At 40.5% G+C, this 19189-nt stretch overlaps 2 protein-coding genes across 4 annotated transcripts in view; both read left to right on the forward strand.

The window, feature by feature from the left end:
- The window catches only part of eif4g3a (eukaryotic translation initiation factor 4 gamma, 3a), a 50898-nt gene extending 45867 nt beyond the window's left edge, over window positions 1–5031 (forward strand). For both annotated transcript variants that reach the window (XM_058373387.1, XM_058373388.1), the window contains exons 27-34: window positions 508–680; window positions 848–973; window positions 1712–1793; window positions 2073–2171; window positions 2337–2483; window positions 3424–3505; window positions 3802–3948; window positions 4031–5031. In XM_058373387.1, coding sequence (XP_058229370.1) covers window positions 508–680; window positions 848–973; window positions 1712–1793; window positions 2073–2171; window positions 2337–2483; window positions 3424–3505; window positions 3802–3948; window positions 4031–4212 — 1038 coding nt within the window. In that variant the 3' untranslated portion in view covers window positions 4213–5031. The remainder of the gene's footprint in view (window positions 1–507; window positions 681–847; window positions 974–1711; window positions 1794–2072; window positions 2172–2336; window positions 2484–3423; window positions 3506–3801; window positions 3949–4030) is intronic.
- Window positions 5032–8917: 3886 nt separating this feature from the next.
- Window positions 8918–15453, forward strand: cstf1 (cleavage stimulation factor, 3' pre-RNA, subunit 1). Of its 2 annotated transcripts, none has more exons than XM_058372839.1 (6): window positions 8918–9041; window positions 10673–10861; window positions 11488–11765; window positions 12177–12374; window positions 13761–14151; window positions 14935–15453. In XM_058372839.1, exons 2-6 carry the CDS (start codon window positions 10693–10695, stop codon window positions 15192–15194), a joined length of 1296 nt encoding a protein of 431 aa, XP_058228822.1. In that variant the 5' UTR covers window positions 8918–9041; window positions 10673–10692; the 3' UTR covers window positions 15195–15453. The 2 variants fall into 2 exon arrangements, with proteins under 2 accessions (XP_058228822.1, XP_058228821.1); XM_058372838.1 differs by lacking the exon at window positions 8918–9041 and adding an exon at window positions 9888–10306.
- The last annotated feature ends 3736 nt before the right edge of the window (window positions 15454–19189 follow it).

The raw sequence follows: 19189 nt of genomic DNA on the forward strand, positions 1-19189 counted from the left end.
CCCTGCGCTCTGACCCCACCCTCCAAGGCTGGGATATGCGAAGAAAGAATTTCACTGTGCTGTAATGTATATGTGACAAATAAAGGCTATTTCTATATTCTACAAGTTCCATAAAATTAAATGCATCTTACAGTTAAAAATTGTGATGGGTTTTCATTATCGGAAATAATAAAATTGCTGGCAATAAGCAGAATAACAGATGTTGCTCTTGTGTGAAAATAATCTACTTTGGGGTGGTAAAGACTGGATTTATCGCACCAACCAGGCAATATACATTATTTTACCTGACTAAGAGTGATGGAATGAAATCGAGTGATTGAGTGAAGAGTGTTTATGAAATTATTAAAGTAAATACTTTTACCTAGTGTCCTGCTTAGAAAATCAGTACACATATTGCTGCTGTGTTATTTCACTGTACTGTATCCACATAGAATCTGTCAAGTATATCCCCTTGCGATGTAATTTAGAATTAATGAACTAATACATGGTGTGTGTGAATGTGTGTAGGAGGCAGTGCAGTGTGTGGAGGAGCTGCAGCAGGTATCCCAGCTGGCTGTGTTTGTGAGGGTGGGGGTGGAGTCCACGTTGGAACGTAGTCACATTGCCAGAGAGCACATGGGGCAACTCTTCTACCAGCTGATCCACAGAGGCAGCCTACAACGGGCCCAGCTATATGCAGGGTAAGTGTGCCAAAACACACACACATTCCTTAACTGGAATACACAAAGATCGATTCAATACTGGACCATTTTATTTCTGTTAAATAAAGGCCACAGTCTTAATAACGGTCTCAAGTATCACATATTTTGAGAGACAGAAACTGCATGCATTGTGCTGTGTTCTCCAGCTTGGCGGACACACTGGAAATGGCTGATGACATGGCCATTGATATTCCTCACATTTGGCTGTATCTGGCTGAGCTGCTCTGTCCTCTGCTCAAAGATGGAGGCATCCCCATGAGAGAACTCTTTAGGTAAGATCACCACCATGAACTCGTACATTTTATGCATTCTCTTTTTTGTGAGATTTTACGTTTGCTTTATAGGCACTTGTTTGTAAATGTAGTAAAGGAGTTGTTGTTAGTAGTAGTAACTTGTTTCTGTTTAACTTGTTACTGTCCATTAACTGCAGTCACTTGACTGGACAGTTCCATGTATTTTCAGATTTTAATGTAAACAGAAAGCCCGCGATTTTATTCAGCTACAGTTTTCTGTTTTGTTTGCTGCTAATTCTGAAATATGAGTAGCTATTCGCCACGGTCATGAACTGACGCACTTAACATTAGCTTGTTAGCTAGTCTCCACACACACAGGTTTATTTGTACTGTAAGCATATTTTACAGTATATTTTTTATGAACTATTTAATTATTTCATAAAAGCCTTCAAACAATCTGAGCTCGACTGAACTCTGACAATATGGTGAATAAAGTTGATAATAGTAGCTAAAAGTTGATGATAAAGTGGATGAATATGGATTTCAGCTATAAGCTATTGTAATGTGTTTCTATAAAACACCTTATTCACAGGGACTCATTTCAGTAATATCAAATCAACATAAATGATCAGTTTTGAGCCTCATCACGCTAACCCATTGCTTTTCTTATAACAGTGCACTCTGTTTTGTTTGTTCTGAGTTTTACTCCTTATGCTTTTCTGATGTTTGTGGCCTACTATATTATGCAATCAAAACAAGTCTTTTTGTCTTTTGCAGTGAAATAAGTAAACCATTAATCCCAGTGGGAAAAGCTGGCATGTTAATAGTGGAAATACTTCACCTACTATGCAAACAAATGGTAAGATTTCATAAGTAGTGCTGTGTTTAAACGGTTGCATTTGTGACCTGTAAAGTGATCGAGTATGCAGTATATGCACATTGTTTTTGCTTGTACTCATTGTTAATCGTACAAGATTTGGGAGTAATGTAGAGGTTTTTGGAAAATGAATTGTCCCCCAAGCAAGACGGAATACTTACAACTAGATTTATTGATGGGTTTATAGATTAGTAACACATTCATGTCAAGTTCCTCCATGGCTAATTGTGCATCCGATGCATTTCTTTTTTCCTGCACCAGGGCCATAAGAAAGTGGGGGCTTTATGGAGGGAGGCAGGGCTTAACTGGAGTGACTTCCTGTCAGAAGAGCAGGAACTCCAAAGCTTCATCTCCAAGCAGGTGAGCCAGCATGGTTAAAGCTAGTTCTTTCATGCTTCACACATGTACTAAAATGTACCAAGTTCAAAAATTAAAAAGAAATGTGTGATGTGCAAAGTGATTAAAGTGCAAAGACATTCATTCCTTTCATGGTCATCAAATCTCCTTCCATTCTCCTCTTTCCAGAAGCTGCAGTTTACGCTGTCTGACTGTTCCTCTGCCGATTCTGTTCCTCCTATGCCCAGTCTCAGCCCAGATGAGTTACACAGACAGCTTGAACGTCTCCTGCTAGAGGACCTGGACAGTGATGAGCAGATATTTGACTGGGTCGAGGTAAACGGGGGGCCCCCACACACATCAATTCCCTTAGCAAATTCTATCATCTTAATCATCCTAACTTGGAACACTTTTGATAGATACTGACCACTGTAGACCAGGAACACCCCACAAGAGCTAGCCATGTCTAGCTATCACAGTTTGGCCCTTTTGGTCAAACTCGCTCAAATCCTTACGCTTGCCCATTTTTCCTGATTCTAACATCAACTTTGAGGACAGAATGTTCACTTGCTGCCTAATATATCCCACCCACTAACAGGTGCCATGATGAGGAGATCATCAATGTTCTTCACTTCACCTGTCAGAGGTCATAATGTTATGCCTGATCGGTGTACATTATCAAGTGCTTTAGCGTTGTCTCAAACAGACTTCAGCAATAAAGTGCTTCCGCTCACAGCAGATGCTTTCAGGAACGCTGGGTCCCAGTATACCTGTAATGACTCAAGTGATTGGTACAAGATCGGTACATATAATTGTCATATTGTTGATATGAAGATTTCTGATTAAATATTTGTTAGACACTTATGAAAGGAGTCGCCAGTGTCAGAACTTACTGAAAACTTACTGGCTGAAAGTAAGTAAGTTTTCAGACACTGGAAATCTTCAGGACGGGTGTTTACACTTGTTGTTTGTCTGTAACATGACAAGCTGCATTGTTTTTGTCTTATTAACTTCAAGAGAAAAAAAGAGAAGTTGGTGAGGGAATGACTGCTTTAACATAAGCTGTAACATAGTGTGTCATTATTATTAAATTACACATTGTAGTTCTTGGCATATTGCTGTGGAGTAATAGCCATCCAGCATGCTGTTATAGGAAAATAATAAACTTCACAGTAACGCTACACTTGAAGCCACATCACACCCCAGCACTGATTAATTTCCAACACAAATTTCCTTATATATTTCTGGATTTTAATAAATATTTCTTTTCTTGCAGGCCCATGTGGATGAATCCCAGATGAGCTCTTCCGCATTCCTGAGAGCTTTAATGACCGCAGTGTGTAAGGCAGCTGTTAGAGGTGAGTATGTTCCTGCTGCAGGAAAATAACCTTCCTAGTGCAAAATTGTGTAGCACTGTGCTTTTGCTCGATATCTTGATAGCAATTTTCATAGGAAGCTTTTTGACGTTTCCTAAGCTTCTCAGCTGACAATTACGCAGTAACTACATCCCCATCCCATTAAATATGCATTTTAACTACAGCTCATTAAGATGCATTAAGTAGATGATTTGCAGAGTATTGAGCACATATTCAAGTGATGGGGTTAGTACACTGAAAGCACAAACGTTTTCTCCGGCTTCATTTCTCTCGTGCAGATGAGAATACGTCCTGCAGAGTGGATACAGCCGTCATACAGAAGCACCTCCCTGTGTTACAAAAATACTTTAACTCGGACACTGAGCGTCAGTTACAAGCACTTTATGCACTGCAGGCATTAATAGTGAGCTTGGATCAACCACCAAGTAAGTGTCCAAATTTCAGCTTTCTGACTTTGTAGACCGGGGTTGCGTCTAAGGAATTAAACTCTCTTCTTCACCTTCACAGATCTACTAAGGATGTTCTTTGACTGCCTCTACGATGAGGACGTGATTTCAGAGGATGCTTTCTACAAGTGGGAAACGAGTAAAGACCCGGCTGAGCAGCAAGGAAAGAGCATAGCGCTGAAATCCGTCACCGCCTTCTTCACCTGGTTACGAGAGGCTGAGGAAGAGTCCGAGGGCAATTGATGTGAGGAGGCGGCGGCCACCTATTGAGGCGTGGAGGCACGCTGCCTGTACAAATGGAAAACTGTACACTCTGAACTCATACACACTACCTACACACACACACGCTCTCACTCGTGGCCAGACACATGGTGTAGCGCCTGAGTTTCTCGTGGAATGGATTCTGAAATGCTCCGCTCTGGAAGCAAAGGGGCGCTAAAACCCCTGTATCATATATATATAAATATAAATAGAAAATATTTTTTGGTTTAAATTTTGACAGTTTTTTGTTCATTTTGTTATTTTTAAAGAAGAAACTTAAAAGAAACAGGTTCTGAAATTCTTAATTTATTATTTTTTTAAACATTCACAAATACAAAGTCTATTTAACATTTGCAGATCTTCACAGTAAGAGAAATGTTGATAGAAATAACAGAAATACCTAAATATTAATGGCTATTAAGAAATATGTACTCACCCTTCCTGAATTTCACGTAAAACAAGCCCAAAGGGAAGGACAGTTTTGGTATAAAGGGGAGAATGCAGGAAAGAAATGGACTGTGTTCTCGGGTCATGTTCTTGAGTAATCCCGGCAATCGCATCTGTTGGTTTCTTTTTATTCAGTGCGGAGAGTGGGTCAATTCTCACCACGAAAAAGATGATGCAAGAATGCATAGGTCTGATAAATAGGAGAACTTCCTGAAGATTGTGAACACTAGATGATTTGAAGTATGCAAATACTACTAATGCAAGTTTAAACCGTTTCATGGCGGCCCTGCCTGCTTGTGATAAAGGCCTATTGGAGAACATGTAAAACTTGTAAATACATTAAACACTATCAAAGTGATTGTAGAACACACTGTTTTTCTTCTCTTTAAAATGGGTATTGCATTTTTCATAATGTCGCACATTTGGATTCAAAGGATTCTTTTCAATAATACTTTTGTAATTAATTGATTTCTTTATATAAGAATACCTGTCATATTGACCTAAATTAGGTGCTTTTCAATTATTAGACATGAGAAATAATAGGAAAATATGATGCATTAATACAGTGCTAGTCAGAGATCTCAAGCTCACCCTGGTCAAAACGTCTGGAGCTCTGCATGCAATACACCAGGGGTGTCCAGTCCACAAAGTGCCAGTGTATTGGCCACATCTAAGCTAGAGTCACCCCTGCTTTTATCTGTGTAAAAAGATCATCTTGGATTTCAGTAGGCTGTCGTGGCTTCTTCTTCGTGTGGCAGCAGTGCAGTGCCTACAATCCATGCAGATATGACAAGCAGCTGTGGGTAAACATCTGTCAGAATGGATTAAAATGTGATCTGCATGATTTTGACCGTGGCATGATTGTTATAGTCAGAAGGACTGATTTGAGTATTTTCTAGAAGTGCTAATCATCTGGGATCATCTCTAGCATTTAATCAGAAAGATACAATAAAGAAATAAAGCATCACTGACTGGCAAGTCTGCATACTGAAATATTCTGCTGAACAGGGAGTGCCCAGACTGGTTACAGTAACTCCGATAACTCAGTTGTACACTCTGGTGAGTAGAAAAGCAAGACTTCAAATCAAGATGATGCTGCAGAGGGAACAGGTTCCCCAAGACTGTATAGTTGCAGACTGGAAAAATGTAGACTGGGCTGGATTTCTGCTGAGACACACAGGTGATGGGGTCAGAATTTGGCACCAGCAGCATGAATCCATGGGCCCAACCTGCCTTGTGTCGACAGTCTAGGCTGGTGGAGGTGGTGTAATGGTGTGGGGAATGTTTTCGTGGCATAATTTGGGTGTTCTCAATCATCCATCACTTGAATGCCACAACCTGTGACTATTGTTGCTAAATGTGTGCATTCTTTCAAGGCCACAATTTATCATAATCTAATAGCTACTTCCAGCATGGTAATGCACCACATCAAAAGTCATCTCAAACTGATTTCAAGATTTCTTCTTCAGGCACCAGATATGAATCCATTAGAGCACCTTTGGGATGTGCTTGAACTGAGATTCGCGTCATGAAACTGGACATGAGTGTACAGGATTGTGTGATGCAATCATGCTAACATGGGTAAGAATCCAAAAGGAATGTTTTCAACATTTTGTGGAATCCATGAAGAACTGAGGCTGTTTTGAGGGCAAATGGAGGACCTACCCATTATTAGTATAGTGTCTCTAATAGTGTTTGGTGAATGTATATTATCCCTTCATACACTATATTGCCAAAGGTTTTGGGACGACTTCCTTTACATGCGCATGATTTTAATATGGAGTTCGCCTGTCCTTTGCAGCTATAACAGCCTGGGAAGGCTTTCCACAAGGTTTTGGAGTGTGTTTATGGGAATTTTCTGACCATTCCTCTAGAGGCACATTCGTGAGGTCAGGCACTGATGTTGGACTAGAAGGCCTGGCTCGCAATCTCTGCTCTAATTCATCCCAGAGGTGTTCTATCGGGTTGAGGTCAGGACTCTGTGCTGGCCAGTCAAGTTCCTTCACACCAAACTCGCTCATCCATGTCTTTATGGACGTTGCTTTGTGCACTGGTGCACAGTCATGTTGGAAGAGGAAGGGGTCATCCCCAAACTGTTCCCACAAATTTGGAAGCATGAAATTGTCCAAAATGTCTTGGTATGCTGAAGCATTAAGAGTTCATTTCACTGGAACTAAGGGGCCAAGCCCAAGCCCTTAAAAACAACACCTGAAATCGATGATTTATAGGGGTGTCCCAAAACTGTTGGCAATATAGTGTACATGTATGCAAACATCACTTTATTAGGAACATCTCATTCATGTAATTATCCAGTCATGTGGCTGCAATGGTAGTGCATATAAAGATACAGGTCTAGAGCCTGAAAAAGAAAAAAACACTGTCAGTTTCAAGTCGGATGAACTACAACAGCAGAAGACCACATCATGTTCCACTGCAAGAACAGAAATCTAAGGCAGCAGTGGCCATAAGCTCACTTAAACTGGACAGTTGAAGCCTGGAAAAAAACAAGGCAATGTTTTTACAACCTTCAACTGTCAAGTTTGAGTGAGGAACTGTAGTTGCATAATAGTAAATGTAGTAAATTATATGCATGAGGGGACAGTGTATTGCAGGGCATGTGTACAAAGGTGTCAGAATACACAGTGCATTGCAGTTTGTTGAGTACGGGGCTGCATAGCCACAGACCAGTCAGGGTGTCCATGTTGACCCCTGTGCACCACCGAAAGCACCAGCAATGGGCACATGAGCATCAGAACTGGACTAGGGAGCAATGGAAGAAGGTGGCCTGATCTGATGAATCACATTTTCTTTTACATCACGTGGATGGCCAGGTGTGTGTTGCTTTCCTGGGGAACACATGGCACGAAGATGCACTATGGGATCCTGGTGCCATGGCAGATGGCAGGCTGGTGGAGATCATGCTTTGGTCAGTGTTCTGTTGGGAAACCTTGCGTCCTGCCATTCATGTGGATGTTACTTTGACATGTACCACTCACCTAAGCATTGTTGCAGACCATGTACACCCTTTCATGAAAACAGTATTCCCTGATGGCTGTGGCCTCTTTCAGCAGGATAATTACACCGTGCCACAAAGCAAAAGTGGTTCAGGAATGGGTTTATGTGCACAACAATGAGTTTGAGGTGTTGACTTGGCCAAATTCCCCAGATCTCAATCCAATCGAGCATCTGTGAGATGTGCTGAACAAACAAGCCCGAACCATGGAGGCTCCACCTCGCAACTTACAGGACTTGAAGGATCTGCTGCTACCATCTTGGTGCCAGATACCACAGCACACCTTCAGGGATCTAGTGGAGTTCATGGGTCAGGGCTGTTTTGGTCTCTTGGACCAACATAATGTTATGGCTGATCGGTGTATAATGTAACTATATAAAATAAATACATGGGGAACCTCTGAATGAATTTATTCAGGAGTGAGCTGTAGAAATTTCTGATTAATGCAGCTTGTGTTTTTTAATAAAGCACTGTTCCCATTGCACATGCATATTAATGCCAGAAAAACACTATTATTTATTCAAATAAAGTCTAATACAATTTCAGGTTTCTGTTTTCAAAATGAATATTGCCTTCACTAACAAGTGTAAAGACGAAAAGAGTCTTTTTCAGTCTTGCTGAGGACATCAGGGTATGTGCCGGGGGACTTTTAAGTCACAATTTGCTGCTAAATAACGGAAATGAATGAACGAAATCTGACAATAATAATAATAATTAAAAAAAAATTTGTTTAGGTTCACACAAAAACAGCTTACTCGGCTGATTTGGTTTATAGCAATAAGTTATGTAAATAAATGTTACTAATTATAGAACACCTTAATTTGGTCAAATTAGCTTTTAGAGGAAAAAAGGTTGGAGACCACTGGCTAAAGGTGAAAACAGCCAGCCGAACTGATAACTCCCCATGAAAATACAAAAAACAATAAATGTTTATATATTTATATATATATATATATATATATATATATATATATATATATATATATATATATATATATATATATATATATATATAGCAATACCGTGATAGTAAAGTTTAAAACTATGACATAATTGTTAGCCATATACCACACCCTAAACAATAGGGTGCTCTTAAAGACGCAAAGGCTTCATGTCCTGCTCTAATTGTATTCGGTGGATATATTCCAAATCACCTTTTATTGAAAACCTAGTGCACTATAAGTATGAAGTCTAGCCATTATTTCACACCCTTTGTAGTGCATATATGTAGAAATTTGGGCAGTAATTTGGGTCAAAGCGAAAGTCTTTTACTTTAGCAGGTAATTTCCCATAATTCTGTGCGTGGCTCTCGCGCTTTTAGGAGGCGTGTGTGTTTGTGTTGCTAGCTCAGGTAAGACATTCATTCTTAAAGAGAATGTTAAGAACATGTTTATTTCCGCAGCCAGAATGTCACTGTTCATGCTAAATAGCACTGAATTATGTTAATTCCTGGTATGTGTTAGAAAACTGAGAGAAGTTTCTCTAGCTAGCAAGCTAAGTGTAAACAGCTAACTGCTAGCTCACGGTACCGAGGACAGGAGAATGCTAGCCTGCTAGCTAACTAGTGTTAGTTAATGATGCATAAATACACACTATTGCCAAAAGTTTTGGGACACCCCTCCAAATCATTAAATTCAGGGGTTGGGCTTGGTCCTTTAGTTCCATTGAAAGGAACTCTTAATGTTTCAAGACATTTTGGATAATTTCATGCTCCCAACTTTGTGGGAACAGTTTGGGGATGACCCCTTTCTGTTCCAACATGACTGCAGACCAGTGCACAAAGCAAGCTCCATAAAGACATGCGTTCTTTTCACTGGAACTAAGGGGCCCAGCCCAACCCCTGAATTCAGTGAATTGGAGGGGTGTCCCAAAACTTTTGCCAATGTAGTGTATACACAGAGTATAGTCTGTGTGTGTGATTAGACTTTGTGTAATCTGCTGCAGTATTCCTGATGACCTACAGACTACTACAAAGTACTTCATACAAGACATAAAGTCGTTGTTAATGTTGGCCTTTTCACTTGGAACTTGCAGTGAGCGGTTAGTGATGTGTCCAGAATAAGATGGATGTTAAGTAATGTTCGCCTGTAGTAGTTTCGGTTGATCAGTGGATGGCTGATGGTAGCGGTGGCGGTTCAAGTGGTTAAGGCTCTGGGTCGTTGACCGGAAGATCAGGGTTCAAGCTCCAGCACCACTAAGTTGCCACTGTTGGGTTTTTTCCAGCCTGTCTGATCCTAACAGCCAGGTCACCATCACCAAGAACACATTTTCCTCCATCCTAATGTATGATGTGAACATAACCTGAAGTGCTTGACCTGTATCCACATCATTTGTTGCATTGTGCTGCTGCCAAGTAATTGGCTAATTAGATCATTAAAAGAGGAAAGAAGCATATGAGAAGCCAGCTGCTTGGGTATGTTGTGAAGTAGTGTTCAGCGGGAATCTTTTATTGGAGACCAGAATACACTGCAGTGGGACTGTAGTCATCCACGGTCCAGTGAAAAGGCACATGCAGTTTTAAAGACCTTGAAGGTGCGACAGTACAAAAGCCTAGAGGTGATACTCTTAAGCAAAAACCCCTGAGCGGAAGTAGACCACACATGTGTCAACTCCAAGGTATGACAATACAAAAGCCTAGAGGTGATACTCTTAAACAATGGGAGGAAGATCCCCGTAGTCAACCCTTAACTGTCAGCTAGTTCACAGTTCCTGGTCACCGTCTGATTTGATCACCATTTAAACAATGTATGTTACAATAAATTTTATAGTGACCTTTAAATATGTTTTCCTACAGGTAGAAGCATTGGAAACTAAAATAATCACTGTTTTAATAGAATAAAAATCACTAAAATAATGATTTTTGTGAATCATTGTGAAGGTATCAGCCCTCAGAAGTGACTTGATTCGATTAAATTTGAAGGTTGTATTGCATGTACACTTTTACTCTGTGTTTTGAAACTGTTAATGTTCTGTGTTTTTCAGAAAGTGTTCGGATCACGAAGATGTATCGTCCCAAACCGACTCTGAAAGACAGACAGCACTTGTATAAGCTGATCATTAGCCAGCTGCTGTATGACGGTTACACCAACATCGCCAACAGCCTCATAAATGAAGTGAAGCCGCAGAGCGTGGTGTCTCCATCTGAGCAGCTTATGCAGCTCGCCAAGATCGGTAAGATAGCTCTGGTGAAGACGCATTGTTTACTGCACTTCTGCTGGAGATTTTTTTAGAATATTTTCAAGATATACACATAATGGCCCAGAGTAACTACGTGGGAATAAGTGAGAAATCAGTTCTAAATTAAAATAAATTGCATAAATTAATCGTTGGAATCTAGTGCAAGACCATTAACCCTTTATTCTGTCGCAGTTATAATTCACTTTGAATGAAAGCATCATCCAAACGAACATACACCCAAAATATGGCCAAGAATTTGTTCTATACCTGACCATCACACCCATATGTGGTCCACAGCAGCACACATTTGTCCAGAAGGTTTTTATATACTGTAACGTTACTTTACAGTTTGTGTGGAAGAACTCAAGTGGCCTGCACTTCACCCAAATGAACACCTTTGGGATGAACTGGAACACTGATCTCACCCCAGGCCTCCTCACCCAATATAAGTGCCTGACTTCTGTAATGCTCTTCTGGCTGAATGAGCACAAATCCCTAAAGCCTCACTGCAAAATCTAGTAGAAGAATAAGACGGATGTGATGGTCAGGTGTCTACGAAACTTTGGCCATATTGTGTAAATGTAAACAATTAGCTTGTTGACTGATTTGTGTGATTGCAGGAATGGAGAATGATGACAGTGCAGTGCAGTATGCTATCGGACGCTCAGACACGGTAGCTCCTGGTGTGGGCATCGACCTAGAGTTTGATGCTGACGTGCAGACCATGTCACCGGAGGCGTCAGAGTACGAGACGTGTTATGTAACATCACACAAAGGGCCGTGTCGTGTGGCCACGTACAGCCGAGACGGGCAACTAATTGCCACCGGTTCTGCAGACGCCTCTATTAAAATCCTGGACACTGAACGTATGCTGGCCAAAAGCGCAATGCCCCTGGAGGTGAGCACAGCTGATTTTCTCAGAGTTTTACTATTACCCCATTTTTGTTTACAGAAGATAGTTTGGGGTTATTGTCCTGAATAATTGTTCAGGAAAAAGGAAAAATGATTTAAATTATTATATCCACTGTCAGTGCATATGTTGCTTTAGAAATTGCCTTTATTAAGCCTGAAGAAAATGGTCTAAAGATGTGATGATCAGCGAGGCTGTGATTTGTAATATTTCTGCTCAACTATAAGAAATATTTAACCTTTTCATACATATAAAACCATAATTATGAACAGCGGCTTCAATGTACATCTAAATATAGTGTTTATTAGCTCCTTTTCAGGCTTCTCCTCAGTGCCGACTACAGTGTTCCATGTAAATTGTTAAATAGGTGTAGTCATTTCAGACTTCTGGCTTTTGCAGGTGATGATGAACGAGACAGCACAGCAGAACATGGAGAATCATCCGGTTATCCGAACCCTGTATGACCATGTAGATGAAGTCACCTGCTTGGCCTTCCACCCTACAGAGCAGATCCTGGCTTCGGGATCCCGTGATTACACACTCAAACTGTTTGACTACTCCAAGCCCTCAGCGAAAAGAGCATTCAAATACATCCAGGTACTGCACTCTGAGAGCCACAAGATGCATGTATCAGTGGTTGACATTTTACTAACCCCAGAACCCAGGACAAGAAGTCTGTTTACAGGCTTTTAAGACAAGCAAGCTCAATAGGTTAACGGTCACCAGTGACGACTTCTCTTGTTCAGTAAACAGAGCTTGCTCTTGAGGTAAACTGGTATATACACCAATTAGGCATAACATTATAATCACTGAGAGGTGAAGTGAATAAGACTTATGATCTCCTCATCATGGCACCTGTTAGTGGGTGGGATATATTAGGCAGCAAGTGAACATTTTGTCCTCCAAGTTGATGTTAGAAGCAGGAAAAATGGGCAAGTGTAAGGATTTGAGCGAGTTTGACAAGGGCCGAATTGTGAGACGACTGGATCAGAGCATCTCCAAAACTGCAGCTCTTGTGGGGTGTTCCCAGTCTGCAGTGGTCAGTATCTATCAAAAGTGGTCCAAGGAAGGAACAGTGGTGAACTGGCGACAAGGTCATGGACGGCCAAGGCTCATTGATGCACGTGGGGAGTGAAGGCTGGCCCGTGTGATCCGATCCAACAGACAAGCTACTGTTGTTCAAATTGCTGAAGAAGTTAATGCTGGTTCTGATAGAAAGGTGTCAGAATACACAGTGCATGATGGGTCAGGGCTGTTTTGGCAGCAAAAGGGGGACCAACACAATATTAGGTAGATGGTCATAATGTTATGCCTGATCGGTGTATATATTTACACTAAATGAGCTTTGCAGTGGTATGATGCAATGCCTGCTGCACCACACATACTGGCTTTCACTAGTCAGATTAATTTGATGCACAACCATTTCAGAATCAGAAACCTTCATGTTTTGTTGAATCACTGATAAAAAAAAAAACCCAAACAAAGGTGTAAACCAAAGCTGTCATGTACTCTCCTGCTAGCAAAACACACATTTACCTTATTTGTGTCTGAATGAGTTTGCCGGAATTCATTACTTTACCTTTACTACCACTTTTTCTTCAGCCTTGTCAGTCTAGGTTTTAGAGAAACCAGAACATTGGGAGATTTAGAGCTTCCACTTGATTTTTTCACCGTTGGCATATTCTGCTCATTATGACTTCAAATGACCGATCATACAATCTTTTAGCATGAATACTTTCTCTCCCTCACTCTCATCCTCTCTCAGAAAAGTATGGGTCATTAAAAGGGTCATTGATGCGATTACACTGAGTTTATAGCAAATCCTATGTGATTTTAAGCAAGCTATATAAAAAGCAACATATAAATAAATGGGGGAAAGTTCTGATTATAATTATCCTTGTTAGAAGAAGAAGGTGGATGTTGTTAGAAGGTAGAGGATATTAGGTGGAGGTTTAACTTTTTTCATTTTGTTTTCTTCTACAGGAAGCAGAGATGCTACGTTCCATCTCCTTCCACCCGTCAGGAGATTTCTTGCTGGTGGGCACACAGCATCCAACACTGCGCCTTTACGATGTTAATACATTCCAGTGTTTTGTGTCGTGCAACCCTCTGGATCAGCACACTGATGCCATCTGCAGCGTGAGCTACAACCCAGGAGCCAACACCTACGTTACCTGCAGCAAGGATGGCAGCATCAAGCTGTGGGACGGCATCTCCAATCGGTGTGTGTCCACTTTCGAGAAAGCCCACGATGGGGCTGAGGTCTGCTCAGCCGTCTTCTCCAAAAACTCAAAATACATTCTGTCCAGCGGCAAGGACTCTGTGGCCAAGCTGTGGGAGATCTCCACCGGTCGCACGCTGGTCAAGTACACAGGTAAGATTTCAGTTCATCACAGAATGTGTCAGCGCCGCACTACTGTCTTATTTCCTTATGCAATAGTGATCAATAAGCTGGTCTTTCTGAAACATGAGATGATGTAGAAACTGGATATGTATTCAACACGTGCAGTTTAAACCATTTCTTTTTACTTTGTCTGCAAAACCTGTCAGGTAGTTTGAATATCCAGGAGTGTACAAGCCTAGACCTGGGTTATAATTTTGTTGTTGAAGGCTGAAGCATCTTCAAATTTATGCTGCCATATCATTCAGAGGTAGAGTTCCACTCCCATTAATGGGACTGGAAATGGCAAAACTGGCCATGCTCTGTAGCATTCATGTATGTTGTAGATAGCAGATAGCACTTCCTTCTAAGATTCTTGCACTGCCCTGTGATGCAGCATGAGCAGCAGTGCATGTCTTGGAGGAAGTTCATGTTAGCATGTCTAGATGGGGGAGAAAATGAGGGGGACATGCTAACGTGATGCTCAGACAACAATAGTCAAACTTTATTAATAGACCACATTTAGCAGAAGTTGGCCTGAATGGCTTTGTGAGATATAGGAACATAGTATCCGAAGACAAGAACAATAACAACTTCTGAGATGTCCTCATTTGGCAGAGATCATTTATTCCCCCAAAAATGTTGTTATAAAATACTGCCAATGCTTGTGATATCTCAGAAAGGTGTACTGCATCATAATCATTACAATATTAATAGTACCCTGCTGACGTTGCATAATCATTATATTATAATCATGTTTCCTGTGGTGTGTTACAGGAGCAGGACTGAGTGGCCGTCAGACGCACCGCACACAGGGTGTCTTTAACCACACAGAGGACTACGTGCTGTTGCCGGATGAGCGAACGGTTAGCCTGTGCTGTTGGGACTCGCGCACTGCTGAGCGGAAGAACCTGCTTTCACTTGGACATAATAATATTGTGCGCTGCATCGTGCACTCGCCCACTAACCCGGGCTTCATGACGTGCAGCGACGACTTCCGTGCCCGCTTCTGGTACCGCCGGACCACCACTGACTGAGCGGCCATTGGGCTGCATGTGAGTCTTAGGTCTGTGTGTAGAAAAGGCTTAGGCGTGCCATACATGGTTTGAGAGATGTGGTATCAGAGGTATCAGGACTGTAGTTGTTGTGTCTGAACCTCACCTCTAGAGGGCACCATTGTACACTGAGGAACTTAAAGAGGAACTCCAGTGTTTCTAAGCTGTCCGTGTCAGCCATCTGAGCTTTATGAAGTTGTTTTCTGTAAAGGTATGATGTGATTTGTTTTTTTAATAAAAGAAATAAATTTTCATTGTAAATGAAACTGAATCAAATCAATCGATAAAAAAAGTGTTCTAGCACACATGGAGTGGGGAAAAAGAGATGATACCTAATGCTGGTTCTTAAAAACTATTAAATCCATTTCAGAGAAATAAATTATTAAAATGGTCAGATAAATTGTAGCTAATTGTAAAATGCTTGTTACAAAACTCAACTGTGAATGAAACAAAAGGGTAAGTCCCGAGTATAAATGACATGAGGGACTTGCCTAAAGTCATCCAACCCATGAATGATCTTCACTGTTGGTCTGCAGCTGAAATGTTTGAACATGGCTGCGCTGACTGGTGCGAAGTGGCCTCCCCAAAAAATAAGTAATAATTCTGTTTATTTAATACTAACATATTTAAGAATACAGTGATATTTTTTTTCACATACACCATATTTGCCCAACAGAATGTGGACATCTGACCATCACACCCATATATGGTACTTCCTTAAACTGTTGCCACAAAGTTTTGATGCAAACAACTGTATAGAATGCCTTTTTCTAGCGGAAGAACTCGAATTTCCTGCACAGAGCCCTGACCTCAACCTCACTGAACACTTTTTGGATGAACCGGAACATCGAGTACACCCCGGGTCTCTACACCCTCCATCCCAGGAGAGTGGGCGCTATTACCGTACCAAAATGGTGACTAAACTTGTAATGGTGAATAAACCTTTTTGCATATAGTATAGCAGACTTGTGAAACTTTTTCGGTCAGATACCAGCTTTAGGTGGTACTTTTTATATTTACATGCTATAATGAGAATGGGGTTTACAGATGATGTAACGGTCTGATTTATTTTTTGGTATTTAGGGGGAGTTTCCGACATGATCCTGCACGACACTCTCCATGGCACGAGTATAAACCCTCATACACACATTGTCTCCCATAAATAGTGTATGAAAGTGGTGCAATTTGCACAAATTAACTACCCCAAACACCCACTTAATTCTGTTCAAAATAGCTCCTATGTTTCTATTTGGTTACATTAACATTCATTTACTACATAAAATATAATATACAACAGCTTCTAATGTGACATACAACTAAATAAAAATGCTGAATGAGAATTTAGTAAATCAATATATTTAAATATTAATGAAAATGAGAGATAAAGGAGATATGCCAATAAAGTAAAACCAAATAAGTAAGAGACTATTTTGAAAACTATGCTTTATAACACACCCTCCTGTAGGCTTCTTCCACTTGCCTGCGGTGTGAAATAAAAAATAAACCCAGACCTAAACCTAGGTTCCTAGTAATGGAAATGATGTAGCCACATGCTTGAAATATCTTGTATTATTATAGGCCTATATAGTGTCTTTTTTTTTAAAAAAGAAAATCATTTACTTCATTTCGCTGCCATGATTTCTGCTAAACGGATCTAAATTGAAACCGAATCATTTTTAGCAAATTCCTTATAGTACTAGTGGTGAAGCAGGTAGCCTTACTGCCTCAATCCTGAGCTCAGGTTACTTTTAGAGCTTTACATGTTCTCAACATGGCTATATGCCTTTCCTCTGTTTCCTCTCACCTCCCAAAATCATGCCAGAAAGTGGATTGGTTAGTCAATAATTCATTTATCCACACCAATCTACTGTAATGTTGCTGCAAATAAATTCAAGATGTGTTTCAGGGTAATGAATGTATAGATATGGTATCAGTGATATGGGTGTTTTAATATTTATCGTAAATGTGTTTGAGTTAGAATCAATATTTCATCTGGTAATTCCATGCATTTATTCGTCCCAGTTACATGTGTATTTTGGTTTGTGTGAGGCATGAACCTTCTACCATTATTACAATGCTTCACTGATAACATGCCTAACTATCTCTAAGCACTCGGGGCTTCGTGCACATCTGACATCATGGTCTGTGGCTTGTTGCTTTGTGCAGCTTGTTGCCTGGAACAGTTTTGGTCAACCTCATTCAGACTAACGAGCTACAACAATGACACAAATACCATGTGGTTGGCCTCTTTACAAAGCAAACCTTCTACCAACAGCCACTGAAATTGGACAGATTTCTCGTTGTGTGCATGCTTGTAAGCAGGATGAATGGTAAAAGTAGGTCTGTCATAAAAATAGAATTCAGAATAGCCCTTATGCTGGAATTCAGTACTGTAAAATGGTAAATCATTACAAGTCATACTTTTGCTTTTGAAATAAAATTATAGACCAAGTATCATTGACAATACCAACCTGATAATAATATACAATAATACAATAATGGCAAAGCAGGATAAGCCTGGTTCCTCTCTGCCTAATATCATTGCAGGGAGTTTTTCCTTGCCACCGTCGCCTCAGGCTTGCTCATTAGGGATAAATGTTAGGGATAAATAGTAACTTAAACTTTATCATTTGTTTCTCTTTGTTTCTATACTTCTTTAAAGCTGATTTGAGACAATGTCCATTGTTAAAAACGCTACACATATAAATTGAATTGAATTAAATTGAATAGATATTTGGGCGTTGGCCCACATGTCTCTTATTCATGAAACAACATGCCACAAATGCATTATTGCTGTCTTTATGCTTAATTTCAAAAACAAGACTTATTTGGAAATTTATTCATATAGCCAAAGGTAATACAGTTCCCTGTAATAGGTTTAAGTTCCTCATTCGTGATTCTAGTTTTGGATTGCTTTATGTTCAGTTGCTGCTCACAGAGGTTCACTGCACAGCTTCATTTGGATCAGTGATGAAACTTGAGGCTGGAGTCTTGGGTCACTAGTAACCGTTTAAATAGTGGAGTTTTAATATCCATTATGAAGACATTGGAGCCATACACAAGTGTGGTTAGTGGAGATATACACCGAGGAGGCATAACAACCTAATCACCCACCTAATATTGTCTCGGTCCCCCTTTTTTTGCTGCCAAAACAGCCCTGACCCATCATGCACTGTGTATTCTGACACCTTTCTAGCAGAACCAGCATTAACAACTTCAGCAATTTAAGCAACAGTAGCTCGTCTGTTGGATCAGATCACACTGGACAGTCTTCGCTCCCCACGTGCATCAATGAGCCTTGGCCGCCCACGACCCTGTCGCTGGTTCACCACTGTTCCTTCCTTGGACCACTTTTGATAGATACTGACCACTGCAGACCGGGAACACCCCATAAGAGCTGCAGTTTTGGAGATGCTCTGATCCAGTTGCCTAGCCATCAGGCAAGCGTACATCCTTACGCTTGTCCATTTTTCCTGCTTCTTTGAGGACAAAATGTTCACTTGCTGCCTAATATATCCCACCCACTAACAGGTGCCATGACGAGGAGATCATCAGTCTTATTCACTTCACCTCTCAGTGCTCATAATTTTATGCCTGATCGGTGTAGACACTCTTGTAGTGCCACTTCACCAATCACATTAATGATATAAAACTAAATGTTGTTATAAAAAATAATGATAGATAATAAGTGTTAGTTAAAGCAATTGTTCATAGCTTAGCTTAAACATGTGGATGTTTAACAGTTTTTAACTTCTTTCACGAATAGTGTGAGTTCATTTATCTGCAACACACTGATTTCAGTATTCTTGGCAATTTATTTTGTAGTATGAACAGTATTGAGTTTCTGTGATTTAAGCTATATTATATTTTTAGGCCTGTGCATGTTGATCGCCTCTTCAGTAAAAAAAAAAAAACCCTGACTTTCTGTTCTCACACCCCATTCTGTCTGGATGATTACAGTCATTATCTTGTTGAAA

This window comes from Hemibagrus wyckioides, linkage group LG21, assembly GCF_019097595.1.
Source record: "Hemibagrus wyckioides isolate EC202008001 linkage group LG21, SWU_Hwy_1.0, whole genome shotgun sequence".
Classification (NCBI taxonomy): Eukaryota; Metazoa; Chordata; class Actinopteri; order Siluriformes; family Bagridae; genus Hemibagrus; species Hemibagrus wyckioides.

What these genes read in the sequence shown, in the direction of transcription:
- cstf1 (XM_058372838.1), top strand. An exon ending in TATGCAGCTCGCCAAGATCG is followed by an intron (nt 10,862 to 11,487) that starts GTAAGATAGCTC and finishes GTGTGATTGCAG; the next exon opens with GAATGGAGAATGATGACAGT. An exon ending in CACGCTGGTCAAGTACACAG is followed by an intron (nt 14,152 to 14,934) that starts GTAAGATTTCAG and finishes GGTGTGTTACAG; the next exon opens with GAGCAGGACTGAGTGGCCGT.